The 19,465-nt window shown below is 43.1% G+C and overlaps 1 protein-coding gene across 25 annotated transcripts in view; it reads left to right on the top strand.

Annotated features, from left to right (window-relative positions):
• LOC103152099 (titin) overlaps positions 1-19,465 on the top strand; it is a 155,193-nt gene that overhangs the window by 109,005 nt on the left and 26,723 nt on the right. For all 25 annotated transcript variants that reach the window (XM_016660865.1, XM_016660863.1, XM_016660857.1 and 22 more), the window contains 6 exons: positions 55-159; positions 303-500; positions 594-890; positions 983-1,570; positions 1,713-2,015; positions 2,115-19,418. In XM_016660865.1, the coding sequence (XP_016516351.1) occupies positions 55-159; positions 303-500; positions 594-890; positions 983-1,570; positions 1,713-2,015; positions 2,115-19,418 (18,795 nt within the window). The remainder of the gene's footprint in view (positions 1-54; positions 160-302; positions 501-593; positions 891-982; positions 1,571-1,712; positions 2,016-2,114; positions 19,419-19,465) is intronic.

The raw sequence follows: 19,465 nt of genomic DNA, 5'->3' as shown, positions 1-19,465 counted from the left end.
ATATTTTACTTATGCTAACTGTATAACACTGCCCTGTACTGTTTTGTTTCACAGATGTACCTGATGCACCTCCTCCTCCTCAAATCATGAGTATGCGGCATGATTCTGCATATCTTGCCTGGTCTGACCCCAGAAAGACTGGAGGATCTCCTATTACAGGTGCAGTCTGCTTAAGATTTGATCAGCACCATTTTTAACAGTTTAATTGTTTTACCAATACGTTATCTGAAAATTAAGTGTTTTCATTAATGTAAGGTGATCTTACACTGAATTTTGTTCCCAAACTTTGATTGAATGTTCAGGATACCATGTTGAATTTAAGGAGAGGAACAGTATGTTGTGGAAAAGGGCCAGTCCATCTGCCTTAAAGATGAAGGAACACAAAGTCACTGGACTAACTGAAGGCTTGGAGTATGAGTTCAGAGTAATGGCCATTAACTTGGCTGGAATTGGCAGACCGAGTGCTCCAACTGACCCACAGGTAGCCCTAGATCCCATCGGTAAGTTTACAAGAGGTGAAGTAGCACCAACATTGAAAACCCTGAGCATATTTATACCCAATCATGGATTGTTGCTTTGCCCCATGTCAACAGATGCACCTGGTAAACCAGAAGTAATCAGCATTACTAGAAGCACTGTGACCCTCCAGTGGACTGAACCTCAATTTGACGGCGGCCACAGGTTGACAGGATACATTGTAGAGAAGCGTGATTTGCCTTCCAAGATCTGGGTGAAAGCCAACAATGTGAATGTTGTGGACCCTGCATTTACTGTTGCTGATCTACAAGAGGGCTGCAAATATGAGTTCAGGATCAGGGCAAAGAATGCTGCCGGTGCCCTCAGCCCACCCTCTGAGCAGACAGATACCATTATGTGCACAGATGAATATGGTGAGACAAAAATTAATAACTACTCTGAGCACTTTTTCAAGTCAACATGACAAAAGTGCTCATGTTAATGTTTCTAATTTTTTTCCCAACAGCTGCACCAACCATTATCATTGATGCTCAAGTAAAGGAAGGTCTGACTGTCAGGGCAGGTGATACGATTGTTGTGACTGCAACAAGCATTTTAGGAAAACCTGCACCAACCTCATGCTGGTCAAAGGGAGGAAAATACTTCAAACCCTCTGACTTAGTTCAAATTGAAACCACTCCAACATCATCCACTTTATCTGTAAAATATGCTAGCAGAAAGGACTCTGGAGAATATATCATCACAGCCACCAATCCCTTTGGTGTAAAGGAGGAAACGGTCAAGGTCAAAGTTCTGGATGTTCCTGGTTCTCCTGGACCCATTGAATGCAGTGGTGTATCCTCTGAAAAGGTGATTCTTACTTGGACAGCCCCTACAGAGGATGGAGGCTCTCCTATCAAATATTACACCCTGGAAAAGAGGGAAACTAGCCGTCTGCTCTGGACAGTCCTGGAAGAGAACGTCATTGATTGTCACTATGTGGCCAACAAACTCATTCAGGGCAATGAATATTTCTTCAGAGTCTCTGCTGTGAACCAGTATGGTGCTAGTGAGCCATCTCATTCTGAAGCTGTCAAGATGGTTGACAGATTTGGTACGTACAATTAGTTTATTTATTCAGGCTGTAATCTATCATCAGCTGTTCATCTGTATGCATAACTATGTATATTCTTGCATTTCAAATTAAATAACATTCCATTATTCCTTTGTTGTTTTTTTTACTCTCTTCTTTTTAGGTCCCCCGGGTCCGCCATCTAAACCTGAAGTTGAAAAAGTAGATGGACATTCAGTAACTTTGACTTGGAGAAGACCTGCTGAAGATGGAGGAAGTGACATTATTGGCTATAGTATAGAGAAAAAGGAAAAGAAAGCGATGCGCTGGGTTAGGGCATCCAAGAAAACCATTGCTGAGCTCAGTTTTGAAGTCACTGGACTCACTGAGGATGTTGAATATGAGTTCCGTGTTCTTGCTGAGAACAAAGCTGGTTTTGGAGAGCCAAGTGAGCCATCTATGCCTGTCAAAACAATAGTTGCTGCCTGTAAGTAAAACCAACTAGACTAGAAAATTTTTTTTATATATATTTGTAGTTCTTGCTGATTTTTTTGTTAACAAACTGTAACCTTTGTCTTTCTGCCAGATGTTCCAGGACCTCCTGTCAATCCAAGAGTAACAGACACAACCAAAACTACTGCTACTCTTAACTGGGGGAAACCTCTGGATAATGGTGGTCTTGAAGTCACTGGATATATAATTGAGCACCAAAAAGAGGGAACAGAAGAATGGATTAAGGATACCCCTTCATCACCACTCAGAATCACAGAGTTTGTTGTCCCTGGCTTGGAAACCGGTGCCAAGTACCATTTCAGGATTAGTGCTGTAAATGCCAAAGGAGCTGGTGAACCTGGTGAAACCCAGGAATTGGTTCAGATTGTAGAACATGCTGCTGAGCCTGATTTAGAGTTGGATATTGAGCTGAGGAGAACCCTTGTTGTTAGAGCTGGTTGTTCTATCCGTCTCTTTGTGCCAATCAAAGGTCGTCCTGCTCCCAAAGTCACTTGGAGTAAAGACGGTGGCCCTGTTCCACGTGCAGTCATTGATAGCACTGAATCTTTCACAATGCTACTTATTCCTGAAAGTTCAAGGATTGATGCTGGTAAATATGAGATTACGCTTGAAAACTCTGCTGGAAAGAAAAGTGCAGACATTCATGTGAGAGTTTTGGATTCACCTGGACCTCCTCTTAACCTCAAGCCGGTAAAGATAGACAAAGAAAGTATTACACTTCAGTGGGATAGTCCTTTAATTGATGGAGGAGCCAAAATTACAAATTACATAATTGAGAAAAGAGAATCAACACGCAAGGCTTTTGCTACTGCAATTACAAAGTGTCCCACAACATCAGTCAGAATTGGTGACTTGGGTGAAGGCTGTGAGTACTACTTCAGAGTGTCTGCTGAGAATGAGTTTGGCATTGGAGAGGCAGTTGAAACTACTGATCCAATTCGTGCATCTCAAGCACCTACGCCTCCAGAAAGCATTATTCCCACTGACATCACAAAGAACTCTGTGAGCCTGGCATGGACCAAACCCAAACATGATGGTGGAAGCAGAATTTCAGGTTATGTCCTAGAAGCCAAGAAGAAGGGAACAGACCAGTGGGCACATGTTACAACAGTGAAGACCTTGGACTTCACCGTGAAGAACCTTAATGAGAATGAGGAATATATTTTCCATGTCATGGCTGTCAATCAATCTGGCAGAAGTGCTCCACGTGAGAGCAAGCCCATTATTGTCAAAGATTCTACATCACTTCCAGAGTTTGACTTGCGTGGTGTATGTCAGAAGACTGTTATAGCCAAAGCAGGGGATGACATTAAGGTTGAAATTCCAGTTATGGGGCGTCCCAGACCAACAATTTCTTGGCAGAAGGATGGAGCAGCCCTAAAACTCACACAAAGAGTCAATGTAGAAACTACTGCAGCTACTGTTATTATCAGCATCAGTGAATGCACTAGAGCTGACAGTGGTGTTTATACCATGACCGCCAAGAACATTGTTGGATCTGTGACAGAGAACATAATTATCAAAGTGCATGATATACCTGGGCCACCAAAAGGACCAGTGAAGATTGTGGAAATATCACGCACCTATTGTATCTTTTCTTGGGATGCTCCTGAGAATGATGGAGGTATTCCAATTAATAACTATGTTGTTGAAATCAGAGACACTACTTCCCAAACATGGACTGAACTCTCATGCACTGTTATTCGCACAGTATTTAAAGCTATTCGACTAACCACTGGATCAGAGTACCAGTTTAGAATAAAAGCTAAGAATAGATATGGTGTTGGACCTCCCATCACCTCAGAGTCAGTGGTTGCTGCCTATCCATTCAAAGTACCTGGGCCACCAGGAACTCCCAGTGTAGTTGCATTCACCAAAGACTCAATAACAATTGGCTGGAATGAACCTGTCTCTGATGGTGGAAATGAAGTTATTGGTTATCATGTTGAGAGGAAGGAAAGAAGTGGCATTATATGGCATAGGATCAGCAATAGTCTTGTGAAAGGCAATGTTTTTAAGTCAACAGGACTTGAAGACGGAGTTGCCTATGAATTCCGTGTCTTGGCTGAAAACATGGCTGGAATTGGTAAACCCAGTAAAGCTTCAGAGCCAATACTAGCCTTGGACCCTGTGGATCCACCAGGTCAGCCTGTGCCAATTTTTGTTAACAAGAACGCCATCACAGTTCAGTGGACAAAGCCTGCCTATGATGGCGGCTTTAAGATAACTGGTTACACAGTAGAAAAAAGAGAATTGCCTGCTGGTCGTTGGATCAGAGCTAACTTTACCAACATTATTGAAACGGCATTCACTGTCAGTGGACTCACTCAGGACATCTCATATGAGTTCCGTGTCATAGCCAGAAACTCAGCAGGAGCTGTGAGCATACCATCCGAACCATCTGACCCAATTACATGTAAAGATAACATAATTGAGCCACGTATTATGGTCGATGCCATCTTTAAGGACACGGTTCTTTTGAAAGCAGGAGAGTCTTTTAAGCTTGAAGCTGATATTGCTGGTCAGCCAATCCCATCTATGGCTTGGACAAAGGATGGAAAGGAGGTTGAGAACACAATGAAACTGGAGGTTAGGTTTACCGAACTGACAACTATTCTGACTAACAAAGACTCTGTTAGATCAGATGGAGGTGAATTTGTTTTGACTGCTACAAACGTTGGTGGATTTGCGAAACATGTCTTTAACGTAAAAGTGCTTGACAGACCTGGACCACCAATTGGCCCTCTGAAAGTGTCTGATGTAACTGCTGACAACTGTGTACTTATGTGGGCTCCACCAGCGGATGATGGTGGTGCCAAAATCGAAGGATATGTAGTTGAGAAACGCGAATCAAGTCGACTGGTTTGGACCAATGTAATTTCAGATTTGCAAGTTACACAGCACAAAGTGACTAAGCTACTCAAAGGAAATGAATATATATTCAGAGTAATGGCTGTGAACAAATATGGTCTTGGAGAATCTCTTGAATCAGAACCCACTATTGCAGACAACCCGTATGTGAAACCTGACCCCCCAGAAAACCCCGAGGTGACAGCTATTACTAAAGATTCGATGGTTGTCATGTGGCAAGCACCTAAGAGTGATGGTGGAACTCCCATCACCAACTACAGTATTGAAAGGAAAGACAGAGCTGGCCTTCGATGGGTTAAATGCAATATAAGAAAAGTTAAGGACCTACAGTTCAAAGCAACAGGGCTTACCACAGGACATGAATATGAATTTAGAATATTTGCTGAGAATGCTGCTGGAGTGAGTGTACCAAGTGTACCCAGTCTATTTTATAGAGCCACTGATGGGCTGTACAAGCCAGGAGCTCCATGTAACCCCAGAATCCTGGACACGACCAAATCCTCAATCACTGTTGCATGGAACAAACCTGTATATAGTGGTGGCTCTGAAATCACTGGTTATATTGTTGAGACATGCATCCCATGTGAAAAAGAAGAAGAGGAGGAATGGACCATTGTTACTCCTAAGGAAGGTCTTCTTGCAACTTCATTTACCCTCACTAATCTTAAAGAAAACCAGGAGTATAAGATTAGTATTTCCGCCATGAATAGCGAAGGTGTTGGAGAAGCAGCATTTATTCCTGGAAATCCAAAAGCTGAGGACAGACTCCTTCCTCCTGAGATGGACGTGGATGCTGAGCTCCGCAAAGTGGTCAGTCTAAGAGCTTGCTGCACACTTAGACTGTTTGTTCCAATAAGAGGCAGACCAGCTCCTCAGGCTAAGTGGTCTAAAGGTGACGGTGAGCCTATAGAGAGAGCAACCATTGACAGCACATCATCATACACATCACTTGTAATTGAAAATGTAAACAGATTTGACAGTGGAAAATATAACCTCACCATTGAAAACAGCTCTGGTTCCAAAACTGTGACAGTTCAGGTAAGGGTCCTTGATACACCAAGTGCGCCACAAAATCTAAAAATTACCTCTGTCACAAACGAAGCTGTCACATTAACATGGGATCCACCAATGAACGATGGAGGAGTCAAAATTAAGAATTATATAGTTGAAAAGCGTGAGTCAACACGGAAAGCATATGCCACAGTTAAAGCCAATTGCCATAATACTTCCTTTACAGTTGACCAACTTCTGGAAGGCTGCAATTATTATTTTAGAGTTTTAGCTGAAAATGAATATGGCATTGGCTTGCCCATCGAAACACCTGAATCAGTTAAAGTGTCTGAGAAGCCACAGCCACCTGGCAAAATCACTCTTAAAGATGTCACCAAAAACAGTGTAACTCTATCATGGGAAAAACCAGAACATGATGGTGGCAGCAGAGTAGGATGTTATGTTGTTGAGATTCAGCCTAAGGGTGTGGATAAGTGGACCCAAGCTACAATTGTGAAAGACACAGAAGCTACTATAAGTGGACTAAATGCAGGGGAGGAGTATATGTTCCGTGTAGCAGCAAAGAATGAGAAAGGAACTAGTGATCCTCGTCAAATTGGCGTCCCTGTGATAGTCAAAGATCTCATCATTGCTCCAGTTGCTAAAATGTTGTTCAATACATTTAGTGTGTTGGCAGGAGAAGACTTGACAGTGGAAGTTCCATATGTGGCACGTCCCAAAGCAGCTGTTACCTGGGTCAAAGATGGTCAGCCTCTGAAAAGAACTACCAGGGTCAACTTTGGTGCATCAGACACAGTGCTGGACCTCAACATTAAAGAGGCAGCTAAAGATGATGTTGGCCAATACACTATTACTCTTGGCAATACAGCTGGAGAGACAACAGTAAATATTGGTATTGTTGTTCTAGACAAACCTGGCCAGCCCAGAGGGCCAGTTAAGGTAGAAGAGGTTACTTCTGATAGTATAACAATCTCCTGGAATCCACCTGAATATGATGGTGGATGCACTATTAAAAACTATGTCGTGGAGAAAAGGGACACATCCACAACGAACTGGATGGTTGTAACTCACAATCTAGCAAGAACAAAAATTAAGGCAGGCAGACTGAAGACTGGCTCTGAATATCAGTTTAGGATTGTGGCTGAAAACAGACATGGAAAAGGCCCAGCTCTTTCCTCAGAATGTATTGTTGCTCAGTACCCATACAAGCTTCCAGGACCACCAGGAACACCAAACATTGCAGCCTGTTCTATGGACAGCATGGTTGTAGCCTGGAATGAGCCTGTGAATGATGGTGGAAGTACTATCTTAGGCTATCATCTTGAACGTAAAGAGAGAAATAGCATCTTATGGGTCAAACTAAACAAGTCTCTCATTACTGACCAAACATTTAAAACGACAGGTCTAGAACCAGGAATGGAGTATGAATACAGAGTTTATGCAGAAAACATTGTAGGAATAGGCAAAGCAAGCAAAGTGTCTGAAGGGCATATTGCAAGAGATCCTTGTGATCCTCCTGGCACTCCAGAAGCAACAAAAATCACAAAAGACTCCATAACGATTGTTTGGACCAAGCCTGAATATGATGGTGGTGCAAAGGTAACTGGTTACGTTGTTGAAAAGAAGGAACTTCCTGAGGGTCGTTGGTTGAAGGCCAATTTCACAAATGTGATTGAGACAGAATATGTCGCAACTGGACTTGTGCAAGATAACCAATATGAGTTTCGGGTTATTGCCAGAAATGCTGCTGGTGTTTTCAGTTTACCCTCATACAGCACTGGCCCTATAACTGCCAGGGATGAGATTGAACCACCACGCATCAGCATTGACCCTGAATATACACAGACTCTTGTGGTTAATGCTGGAGACAACTTCAAAATTGATGCTGATGTTCATGGCAAACCACTGCCCTCCATTCACTGGCTGAAGGGAGAACAGGAGCTTGGCAATACAATTCACAGAGAAATTAAGAACACACCCACTAAAGCTTACATATCTATAAAGGAATCTAAACTTTCAGACGGAGGACAATACACACTGTTGCTGAAAAATCCTGGAGGAGAAAAGGCTACACAAATCAACGTTGTTGTCCTTGATAAACCTGGGGAACCACAAGGACCTCTTGTTGTTACAGGCATCGCCAAAGATCATTGCTCTCTTGCATGGAAACCACCACTTCAGGATGGTGGCAGCAAAATATCTCACTATATTGTTGAGAGAAGAGAGACAAGTCGTCTTGTCTGGACTGTTGTTGATCCAAAAGTAAAGAATATTTGTCTCAAAGTAAATAAACTTCTCGAAGGAGATGAATATATCTTCAGAGTTCATGCAGTCAACCAGTTTGGAGTGGGTCCACCACTTGAGTCTGCTCCTGTTCTAATTAAAGATCCATATGTCCTACCTGGATCACCAAAGAATGTAGAAGTTTCCAATGTTAAAAAGGATTCGATGGTGCTCAGCTGGGAGGCTCCTTCTGAAGATGGGGGTAGTCCCATTACTGGATACATAATTGAGAAACATGACAAAGAAGGAGTGAGATGGACAAGATGCAATAGACAAACAGTTACAGATCTGACCTTTAAAGTAACTGGATTACTGGAAACCCATATTTATGAATTCAGAGTTGCTGCTGAAAATGCTGTGGGTGTTGGGGAGCCAAGCACCTCAACCGTTTTCTACAAAGCTCTTGATCCCATCTTCCGACCTGGTCCACCACAAAATCCTAAGGTCACTGACACAACAAAATCATCAGTATTTTTGTCATGGGGGAAGCCTGTATGTGATGGAGGCTGTGAGATTCAGGCGTATATCGTTGAGTGTTGCATTGCCACAGAACCAGTGGTGCAACCTGAAGCACCAGATGCATCAGCCTCTGCCACAGATGCACCTGCTGAGAATTGGATCATATGCACACCCCCAACAGGTGTGAAGACAACTAAATTTGAAGTTGGAAATCTGAAGGAAAACCAAACGTACAAGTTTAGAGTGTGTGCTATCAACAAGGTAGGAGTTGGAGAGCATGCTGATCTCTCTGGAGCTGTGGTTGTGCAGGACAGAACAGAGGAGCCAGACCTTGACATTGACCCAGAACTTAGAAAGATTGTGTCTATCAAAGCTGGTGCTTCCCTTAGATTGTTTATCCCCATTAAAGGAAGACCCAGTCCTACCATTAAGTGGGACAAAGATGAAGAGACTCTCAAAGAGACTGCTCAAGTTGAAATAACCAGCAGTTATACATCCCTTGTAATTGATAAAATGAGCAGAAATGACAGTGGAAAATATACAGTTACTGCTCAGAACTCCAGTGGTACCAAGTCTGCATTTGTTGTTGTCCGTGTTCTAGATACACCCAGCGCCCCGGTTGCTCTTAAAGTGAAAGAAATTACAAATCAGTCAGTGACACTGGCGTGGGAACCACCTCTTTTAGATGGTGGATCCAAGATTAAGAACTACATTATTGAAAAGAGAGAAAGCACACGTAAAACCTATGCTGCTGTTGTGACAAACTGTCATGCTCTTTCATGTAAGATTGAACCCCTTCAAGAAGGCTGTAGTTACTATTTCAGAGTACTAGCTGAAAATACTTTTGGCGTCGGCTTGCCTGCATCAACAGTAGACCCTCTTAAGGTTTCAGAAGTGCCTCAGTCTCCAAAAACTTTGATTGTTACAGATCAGACAAAAACAAGCATCTCTCTGGCATGGGAGAGACCAGAGTATGATGGTGGAAGCAGAGTTCAACAATATCTGCTTGAGGTACAGTTGAAGGGCCAGGACAAATGGTCTGGTGTAAATACATTTAAGACTATGGAGACTACAGTGTCCAATCTGAATCCAGGACAGGAATATCTGTTTAGAGTTACTGCAATCAATGACAAAGGAAAGAGTGACCCAAAAGCCCTTGCTGGTCCAGTGATGACCAAGGATCTGGTCTTTGAGCCAGATATCCGGCCTGCATTCAGCAGCTACAGTGTTCATGTTGGCAAAGACATGAATGTTGATATTCCCATCTTTGGTCGTCCAAAGCCAACTATTGCATGGACGAAGGATGGAGCCCCATTGAAGTTTACCACCAGAGTAAATATTCACAATACAACTACGCACACAACTCTAAGCATTAAGGAGGCAGCAAGTGACGATATTGGTATGTATACTATAACTGCCACTAACTCAGCAGGAAAGAAGGAAAGTGCAATCGAAATAATTGTTCTGGACAAACCTGGACCTCCATCTGGTCCAGTGAGGTTTGATGAAATCACAACACAGAGTGTCACAATTTCATGGAACCCACCCAAACATATTGGTGGGTGTCAAATCTCAAACTACATTGTACAAAAAAGAGATACTACGACAACAACATGGGAGAATGTGACCACCAACTGTGCTAGAACAACCATCAAGGTCACTAGACTAAAGACAGGAGCTGAGTACCAGTTTAGGATCATTGCCCAGAATCGCTATGGAAAAAGTCAAGGTTTAGATTCATCAGCTGTAGTGGCTCAATATCCTTACAAAGAGCCAGGCCCACCAGGAACTCCCTTTATTACTTCTCTCTCCAGAGACCACCAAATTGTTGAGTGGCATGAACCTATAATAGATGGAGGAAGTCCTGTTCTTGGATACCATCTTGAAAGAAAGGAGAGGAATAGTATTCTCTGGGTCAAGATAAATAAGACACTTATTCATGGGACTAGTTTCAAGAGTCATCCATTGGAGGAGGGTATAGAATATGAATACAGGGTCTATGCTGAAAATATTGTTGGCATTGGAAGAAGCAGTAAGATTTCAGAGGGTTGTGTTGCCCGTGACCCATGTGATCCCCCTGGTACACCAGAAGCTGTCCATGTGACCAAGGATACAATTGTCATTCAGTGGACTAAACCAGAATATGATGGAGGCAGTAATATTACTGGCTACATTATAGAAAAACGTGATCTGCCAGAAGGCAGGTGGGTAAGGGCAAACTTCACGAATGTGATTGAGACTCAGTTTACTGTTTCTGGTCTCACAGAAAATGCACAGTATGACTTTAGAGTCATTGCGAAAAATTCAGTTGGGACAGTCAGCAAGCCGTCATACAACAGTGGACCTATAACAGCAAGTGACAAGGTCGAGTCTCCTAAATACTCAATTGACCCTGCTTTTACCAAGACTGTCATCATAAATGCTGGAGAGACATTCCGGTTGGATGCAGATGTCCATGGCAAGCCACTGCCTTCAGTCCAGTGGTTCAAGGATGAAAAGCCAGTTGAGAATACAATCAGACTAGAGATCAAAAACACAGAAAATCATGCAATGATCATTGTTAAGGACTGTGTTAGAGTTGATGGTGGAATTTACACACTTCTGCTGACAAATGAGGCTGGCAGCGAAACTGTTCCATTTAAGGTTTTGGTAATGGATAGACCTAGTCCATGTGAAGGGCCTCTCCATGTCACTGGAGTAGCTGAGGATAGATGCACACTGGCATGGCGGGCCCCACTACATGATGGAGGTAGTCCTATTACACATTACATCATTGAGAGAAGAGAGACAAGTCGCCTAGCTTGGACTGTTGTTTCTAGTACCTGTAACACCACATGTTACAAAGTTACTAAATTACTGGAGGGCAATGAGTATATGTTCCGTGTAATGGCAGTTAACAGCCATGGAGTCAGTGAGGCACTGGAGTCTGCTGCAGTTACTATGAAGAATCCTTTTGTACCACCTGGTTCACCTCACATTGAAGACATATTCAACATTACCCATGAAGGTATGACAATAACTTGGTCTGCCCCTGAGACTGATGGTGGTACCGAGATTATCAGTTATATAGTTGAAAAGAAGGACAGGGCTGGAATCAAGTGGACCAGATGTAACAGACAAAAAATAACTGATTTATCATATAGAGTTACAGGCCTAACCACAGGTCATGAGTATGAGTTCAGAGTATCTGCTGAGAACATTGTTGGTCCAGGAGAACCAAGCCTTCCTAGTTCATACTACAAGGCATCTGACCCCAAGTACAAACCTGGTGCCCCAGCATATGTCAATGTAATTGACTCTACAAAATCCTCCATCACCGTTTCTTGGGGAAAGCCTCTGTCTGATGGTGGTAGTACCATCCAAGGATATATTGTTGAAGTATGCAAGGCTGAAGAGGAAGAATGGAAGATGGTTACACCCCCTACTGGTCTGCGTGTCAACAAATATGAAATTCCTAAACTTACTGAGGGCCAGGAATACAAAATTCAAGTGTGTGCTTTGAACAAAATGGGAGTTGGTGAACCAGTTGTTCTTTCTGGAACGGCGAAGCCAGAGGAAAGGATGGATCCACCACAAATTCATCTTGACTCCGAGCTGAGAAAAGGCATCACTGTAAAAGCTGGTGGATCTGTTAGAATCTATATTCCTTTCAAGGGAAGGCCAACACCTGAGATTAAATGGACAAAGGATGATGGAGACCTTTCTGAAAAAGCTGTGGTTGAGAAAGCTGTGAACTTCACACAGCTCTCTATTGACAGTTCTGACAGACATGACTCAGGAAAATACACTCTAACCTTGACAAACAGCAGTGGCTCAGTCTCTGAGTTTGTTTCAGTAAAAGTCCTGGACACACCTGGGGCTCCACAGAACCTTGTGGTTAAAGATATCAAAAAGGATTCTGTTACACTTGTATGGGATGCACCAGCAATTGATGGAGGTTCAAAAATCAAGAACTATGTCATTGATAAGCGTGAATCAACAAGGAAGGCATACGCAAATGTCTCCACAAAATGCACCAAGACCACATTTAAAGTTGACAATTTAATTGAAGGAGCTATGTACTACTTCAGAGTCATGGCTGAGAATGATTATGGAATTGGTCTGTGTGTAGAGACAAAAACTGCTTCAAAAGCCTCTGAAGTGCCACTGCCTGTTGGAAAAGTGTTTCTTACAGATGTCACAAAAACAAGTGCCACACTGGCCTGGGAGAAACCTGAGCATGACGGTGGCAGTAGGATTGGTGGTTACCTGATTGAGATGCAACCTAAGGGCACAGATAAGTGGGGAGTTGCAGGAAACCCAAAGACTTGTGAAGGAACTGTTACAGGCCTGACAGCAGGCACAGAATACTTATTCAGGATCATTGCTTACAATGAGAAAGGAAAGAGTGAGCCAAAGGCACTTGCTGCACCAGTTATTGCAAATGACATGACCATAGAACCAAGCATCAAGATGCAATTTAATACTTACAATGTGTTAGCTGGAAAAGATCTTAAACTGGAATTCCCTGTACTTGGAAGGCCCAAACCTAAAATCAGCTGGGCAAAGGATGGTCAGGCTTTAAAGGTGACCTCTAGAGTTAATGTTTTTAACACTCCATTAACAACTGGAATTCAGATTACTGAGGCATGTAAGGAAGACTTTGGCAAATATTCTATTACTGCAGCAAGCACTGTCAGCACCATCACAGAAGATGTAACTATTATTATCCTCGACAAGCCTGGCCCACCGAAAGGTCCAGTTAAAGTGGTGGAAGTAAGCAACACTTTTGTCCATCTATCTTGGGAGCCCCCAGCGTACACTGGTGGTTGTCAAGTTAAGAACTACATTGTAGAAAAGAGAGATACCACAACCACAACATGGCAGCCAGTTGTTACACAGCTGGCTAGAACAGCTTTTAAGGTGACAAAACTGAAAACTGGAGCAGAATATCAGTTTAGAATTATAGCAGAAAACAGATATGGAAAAAGTGCACCTCTAGACTCCAAGACCATTGTAGTGCAGTATCCTTACAAACCACCTGGGCCTCCTGGTACACCATATGTTAAATATGCAACTAAGGACATGATGATCATTGAATGGAATGAGCCAGTTAGTGATGGTGGGAGTGCAGTTATTGGTTACCACCTTGAAAGTAAAGAGAGAAGCAGCATCCTCTGGAACAAACTAAACAAAACTCGAATTACAGATACTCAATTCAAGATCTGCAATCTTGAGGAAGGCATTGGTTATGAATTCAGAGTTTATGCTGAAAATATTGTTGGCGTTGGTCGATGCAGTAAAGTATCTGAGTCCTTTGTTGCTCGCGACCCATGTGATCCTCCTGGTGCTCCAGAAGCTGTATATATTACTAAAAATCTAATTAAAATTCAGTGGACCAAACCTCAGTATGATGGTGGTAGTAAAATAAATGGATACATTGTAGAAAGAAAAGACATCTCCTCACCTGATGGTCACTGGGTAAGATCCAACTTTACTAACATAATTGAGACGGAGTACACAGTGACTGGTCTGACAGAGAGTGAGCAGTATGAATTTAGAGTTATTGCAAGAAATGCTGCTGGAGTCTTCAGTGGGCCATCAGACAGCTCTGGACCCATCACTGCTGCAGATGACATTGAAGCACCAAGGGCCTCAATGGACCCCAAATACAAGGATATAATTGTTGTTTATGCGGGGGAGAGTTTGCTTTTCGATGCAGACATTTATGGAACTCCACAACCTGAGGTTGTGTGGCTTAAAGAGGGGAAAGAAATGGAGAAAGCCTTGCGCATTGAAGTTAAAACTACACACAAATGTGCAGCTATGACCATAAAGGATGTTACCAAACTAGATAGTGGCCATTATGACCTTGTTCTCAAAAATATTGGTGGTACAAAAACCTTCCCCATCACTGTTAAAGTCCTTGACAAACCAGGTCCACCAATTGGTCCCATTAAAGTGTCTGAAATCATGGCTGACAGGTGCATCCTTGCCTGGTCTGAACCAGCTCTGGATGGTGGAGCTAGCATCAGTCACTATGTTTTAGAGAAGAGAGAGACCAGCAGGTTGTCTTGGACTGTAGTTGCACCAGAAGTAAAAAGCCTGTACCATAAAGTAAAAAATTTGCTTCCAGGAAATGAGTACATTTTCAGAGTCAGGGCAGTGAACAAATATGGGGCTGGTGATTGCCTTCAGAGTGAACCTATTATTGCACGCAATCCTTACAAGCCACCAAGTGCTCCTGGAATTCCTGAAGCAAGTCAGATCACAAGGGACTCCATGGTTCTGTTTTGGACACCTCCAGAAAACACAGGTGGAGTTGACATCCAAGCTTACCATCTTGAAAAGCGTGACAAAGATAGTGTGAGGTGGACAAAATGCAACAGGCAAAAGTTGACAGAAACAAACTTCAAGGTCACAGGTCTTATGCCAGACCACTTTTATGAGTTCCGTGTTGCTGCTGAAAATGAGACTGGAATAGGAGACCTCAGTGAATTATCCCTTTTCTATAGAGCATGTGACGCTACAACACCACCTGGACCTCCACGCCACCCTAAGGTGACAGACTACACAAAGTCTTCTGTGTCCCTCTCGTGGGGTAAACCTGACTTTGATGGTGGAGCCTACATCAAGGGATACATTGTTGAAATGAGGGAGTATACACCACAACCAGAATTAACTGAGGAAGCAGAAGTAGCGCCAGCAGTACAAGCACCAGTTGAAAAAGAATGGAGCATGTGTACTCCACCAACAGGTATTCAGGTCACTAAACTCACTATCACAGACCTGAAGGATGGCGGAGAGTATCAGTTCCGTGTCTGTGCCATTAACTCAGAAGGAGTTGGGGAAGCAGCTAATTTCCATGGCACAGTAATAACTTCCGACAGAGCAGATCCACCAGAGATGGAGTTGGATGCAGACCTCAGAAAGGTGGTGTCTGTTCGGGCTGGTGGAACTCTGCGCTTGTTTGTCCCTATTAGAGGCAGACCTGAACCTTCTGTGAAATGGGAGAAACTTGAGAGCACTTTAACAGACCATGCTGCAATTGACACTACTTCTTCATACACCATGCTTGTCATTGACAATGTTAACCGCTTTGACAGTGGGAAATATTCTTTAACACTGGAGAACAGCAGTGGTACAAAATCTGCAGTTATTTCAGTAAGAATTTTGGACACACCAAGTGCACCACAAAACTTCACTGTTAAGGAGCTCAAGAAAGATTCAGTAACTCTTGCCTGGGACACACCACTCAATGATGGTGGTGCAAAAATTACAAACTACATTGTAGAGAAAAGGGAATCTGTGAGAAAGGCCTATACTACTATCACAAGCAATTGTACTGCCAACTCATTCAAAATTGAAGACCTCCCTGAAGGTGGAATATTCTATTTCAGAGTGTGTGCTGTCAATGCATATGGTCAGGGACAGGCAGTTGAAACTAAAGAAACCAAAGTGTCTGAGGTGCCTCAACCACCAAACAAGGTAACTCTTGTGGATGTAACAAAAAACAGTGCATCACTGGCCTGGGAGAAGCCTACTCATGATGGTGGCAGCAAAGTAATGTGCTACAATGTAGAATTCAAACCTAAGAGTGGTGACAAGTGGGGGACAGCATGTACAGTCAAAGTACCAGAAGCAACAGTTCCTAATCTGAATCCCAATGAAGCATATCTCTTCAGAGTTCTTGCAATAAATGAGAAGGGAAAGAGTGAGCCAAAAGATCTTGGATTGCCAGTGGTGGCAAAAGATGTTGCAATAGAACCATCCATAAATCTACTGTTTACAACATATAGTGTCAAGGTTGGGGATGATCTCACTCTTGAAGTGCCTGTGAGAGGCAGACCAAAACCTGTTGTATCATGGAAGAAGGATAGCCTTCCTTTGAAACAAACATCATCATTAACAATCATAAATACAGCAACATCATCTAAAATTGTTATTAAAGGAGCTAGCAGAGAACATGTTGGCAAATATGAGATTACCTTGGCTAACACTGCTGGAACAGTAACAGCTAGTATTGGAGTTGTTGTCCTGGACAAACCCGGTCCACCTAAAGGAATTAAGGTGGATGCTGTGACTTCAGACAGCATTACACTGTCTTGGTCCCCACCAGAATATGATGGTGGCTGCTCCATCAGCAACTATATTGTGGAGAAGAGAGATACAAACACACAGGAGTGGCAAATAGTGGCAAGTAATGTTGCCAGAACATCTTTCAAAGCTGGCCGCCTTACACATGGAGCAGAGTACCAATTCCGCATATATGCAGTTAACCGTTACGGAAAGAGTAGTTTCCTTGATTCCCCAGGAATTACTGCTCAATATAATTTCAAACAACCTGGACCTCCATCAACACCTATTGTCAAACTGGCTACTAAGTCATACATGTTGGTGACTTGGAATGAGCCAGTCAGTGATGGTGGTAGTCCTGTTCTGGGCTATCATTTAGAAAGGAAGGAGCGTTCTAGCATTCTTTGGACAAAGATGAACAGAGGAATGATCAAAGACACAGAATACAAAGTCACTGGTATTGAAGAGGGAATGCTCTATGAATACCGTGCCTATGCAGAAAATATTGCTGGCATTGGTAAATGCAGCAAGGCCTGTGAACCTGTTGCAGCAAGAGATCCATGTGATCCTCCAGGCACACCTGTGGTTACTGCTATTACAAGAACATCTGTCTCATTATCTTGGGATAAACCAGAGTATGATGGCGGATCCAAGGTTTCTGGCTACATCATTGAGCGGAGAGACCTTCCTGAGGGTAGATGGACCAGGTGCAACTTTACCAATGTGCCGGAGACTTATTATGATGCTACAGGCCTTACAGAGAACAGTCAGTATGATTTCCGTGTAATTGCAAAGAATGCTGTTGGACAGTTCAGTATCCCATCATTCAATACAGGCCCAATTACTGTCAAGGATGATGTAGATCCACCACGCATCATGATGGATGTCAAGTTTAGAGAGACTGTGTTTGTGAAAGCAGGAGAAACGCTGAAGATTAATGCTGACTTTGCTGGACGTCCTGCCCCTGTCATCTGCTGGACAAAGGATGACAAAGAGATTGAGCTGAGAGCCAGAATTCAGATTATTTCAACAGACACAAGCACTTGTGTTGTTGTAAAGGACTGTGTCAAAAGAGATTCTGGACAGTATGTGCTAACTGTCCAGAATATTGGGGGAACAGTCACTATGCCAATTAATTGTGTGATAATCGATAAACCAGGGCCCCCCGCAGGCCCTCTCCAGATCACTGGTCTTACAGCTGAGGACTGCACTCTGTCATGGGGTCCTTCTCAGGAAACTGGTGGTGCTAAAATCACACATTATGTTGTTGAGAAGCGTGAGACCAGTCGTTTGGCATGGACATTGGTAAAGGGCGATGTCACAAAGACCTACTTTAAAGTGACAGGTCTGCTTAAGGGTAATGAATATCTCTTTAGAGTTCTAGCTGTTAACAAGCATGGCGTTGGGGAGGCTCTGGAGAGTGAAGTTATAAAAATTACAGATCCATACACAATTCCAACTGCTCCCGCAGGTGTTGATGTCACTGATATAACTGGAGATTCTATGACCCTTACCTGGTGTAAGCCAGCCAATGATGGAGGTAGTCCCATTGCTGGATATGTAATTGAACGTCGTGAGAAGACAGGCATGCGCTGGATTCGGGTGAACAGAGATCTAGTTAAAGATGTTACCATGGTGGTGACAAAACTTCGCAAGGGTTGTGAGTATGACTTCAAAGTCTATGCTGAAAATGCAGCTGGCCTGAGTCCTCCCAGTGAACCATCTGCAACATTCAGAGCACTAGATCCCCTGATTGTTCCTTGTCGTCCAACCAAGCCAAAAATTATAAATTCCACTAAAGACACTGTGTCTATCCTCTGGAGGCCACCAGCAAAAGATGGTGGTGCGCCCATCTTAGGATATAGTGTAGAATACAGAGAATTTATTCGCAAACCAGAGCCAGACATTGAGGATGAAGAGGAATATGAGGAGGAAGAAGTACCTGAGTCACCTGAAGAACTAGCCAGATGGGTTGAGGCAATACCTCTTACCAAAAGTTTGGAGTTTACAGTCACTGGATTAAAGACAGATGTAGAGTATGAATTCTGTGTAAAGGCAATAAATAAAGTGGGCAGCAGTGTGCGTAGCCCATACTCAGATCCAGGTGCAGCAGCAGACAGAACAGCAGAGCCATCATTTGATGCTGATATTGAGATGCGCAAGGTTCTCATTGTAAAACATGGTACGTCATTCACTCTTAGTGCACCATTCAAGGGAAAACCAGCACCAACAGTTCAATGGAGCAAAGAAGGTGTTGATCTAACAGTAAGAGGAACCATTGAAGCAACAGAATCCAGCACATCTCTGACTATTGAGAAGTCAACCAGGAATGACTCTGGAGAGTACTGTGTCACAATTGAATCACCATTGGGTAAAGCAACTTTGCCCATTGTAGTGAAAGTGCTTGACTCTCCTGGACCTCCAATCAATGTCAAAGTTTCATCTGTGACTAGGGATTCTGCAACACTGATGTGGGAAGCTCCAGAAAATGATGGTGGAGATGCAGTAAAAGCCTACCATGTTGAAAAACGTGAGGCAAGTAAGAAGGCCTGGGTGTCTGTGACAAGCAATTGTCACGCTTTGACCTATAAGGTGGAAGACTTGCAGGAGGGTGCTGTCTATTACTTCAGAGTTATAGCGGAAAATGAGAATGGAGTGGGTGTACCTCAAGAAGCGAAGGGAGGAACAAAGATTACAGGTATACTAGGACTGAATAATCAATGATAGTTGAACAATTTTTTGATA

This window comes from Poecilia formosa, unplaced genomic scaffold, assembly GCF_000485575.1.
Source record: "Poecilia formosa unplaced genomic scaffold, Poecilia_formosa-5.1.2 Scaffold300, whole genome shotgun sequence".
Taxonomy (NCBI): domain Eukaryota; kingdom Metazoa; phylum Chordata; class Actinopteri; order Cyprinodontiformes; family Poeciliidae; genus Poecilia; species Poecilia formosa.
The sequence above is the reverse complement of the archived record's forward strand: the minus strand, read 5'-3'. Positions and strand labels throughout refer to the sequence as shown.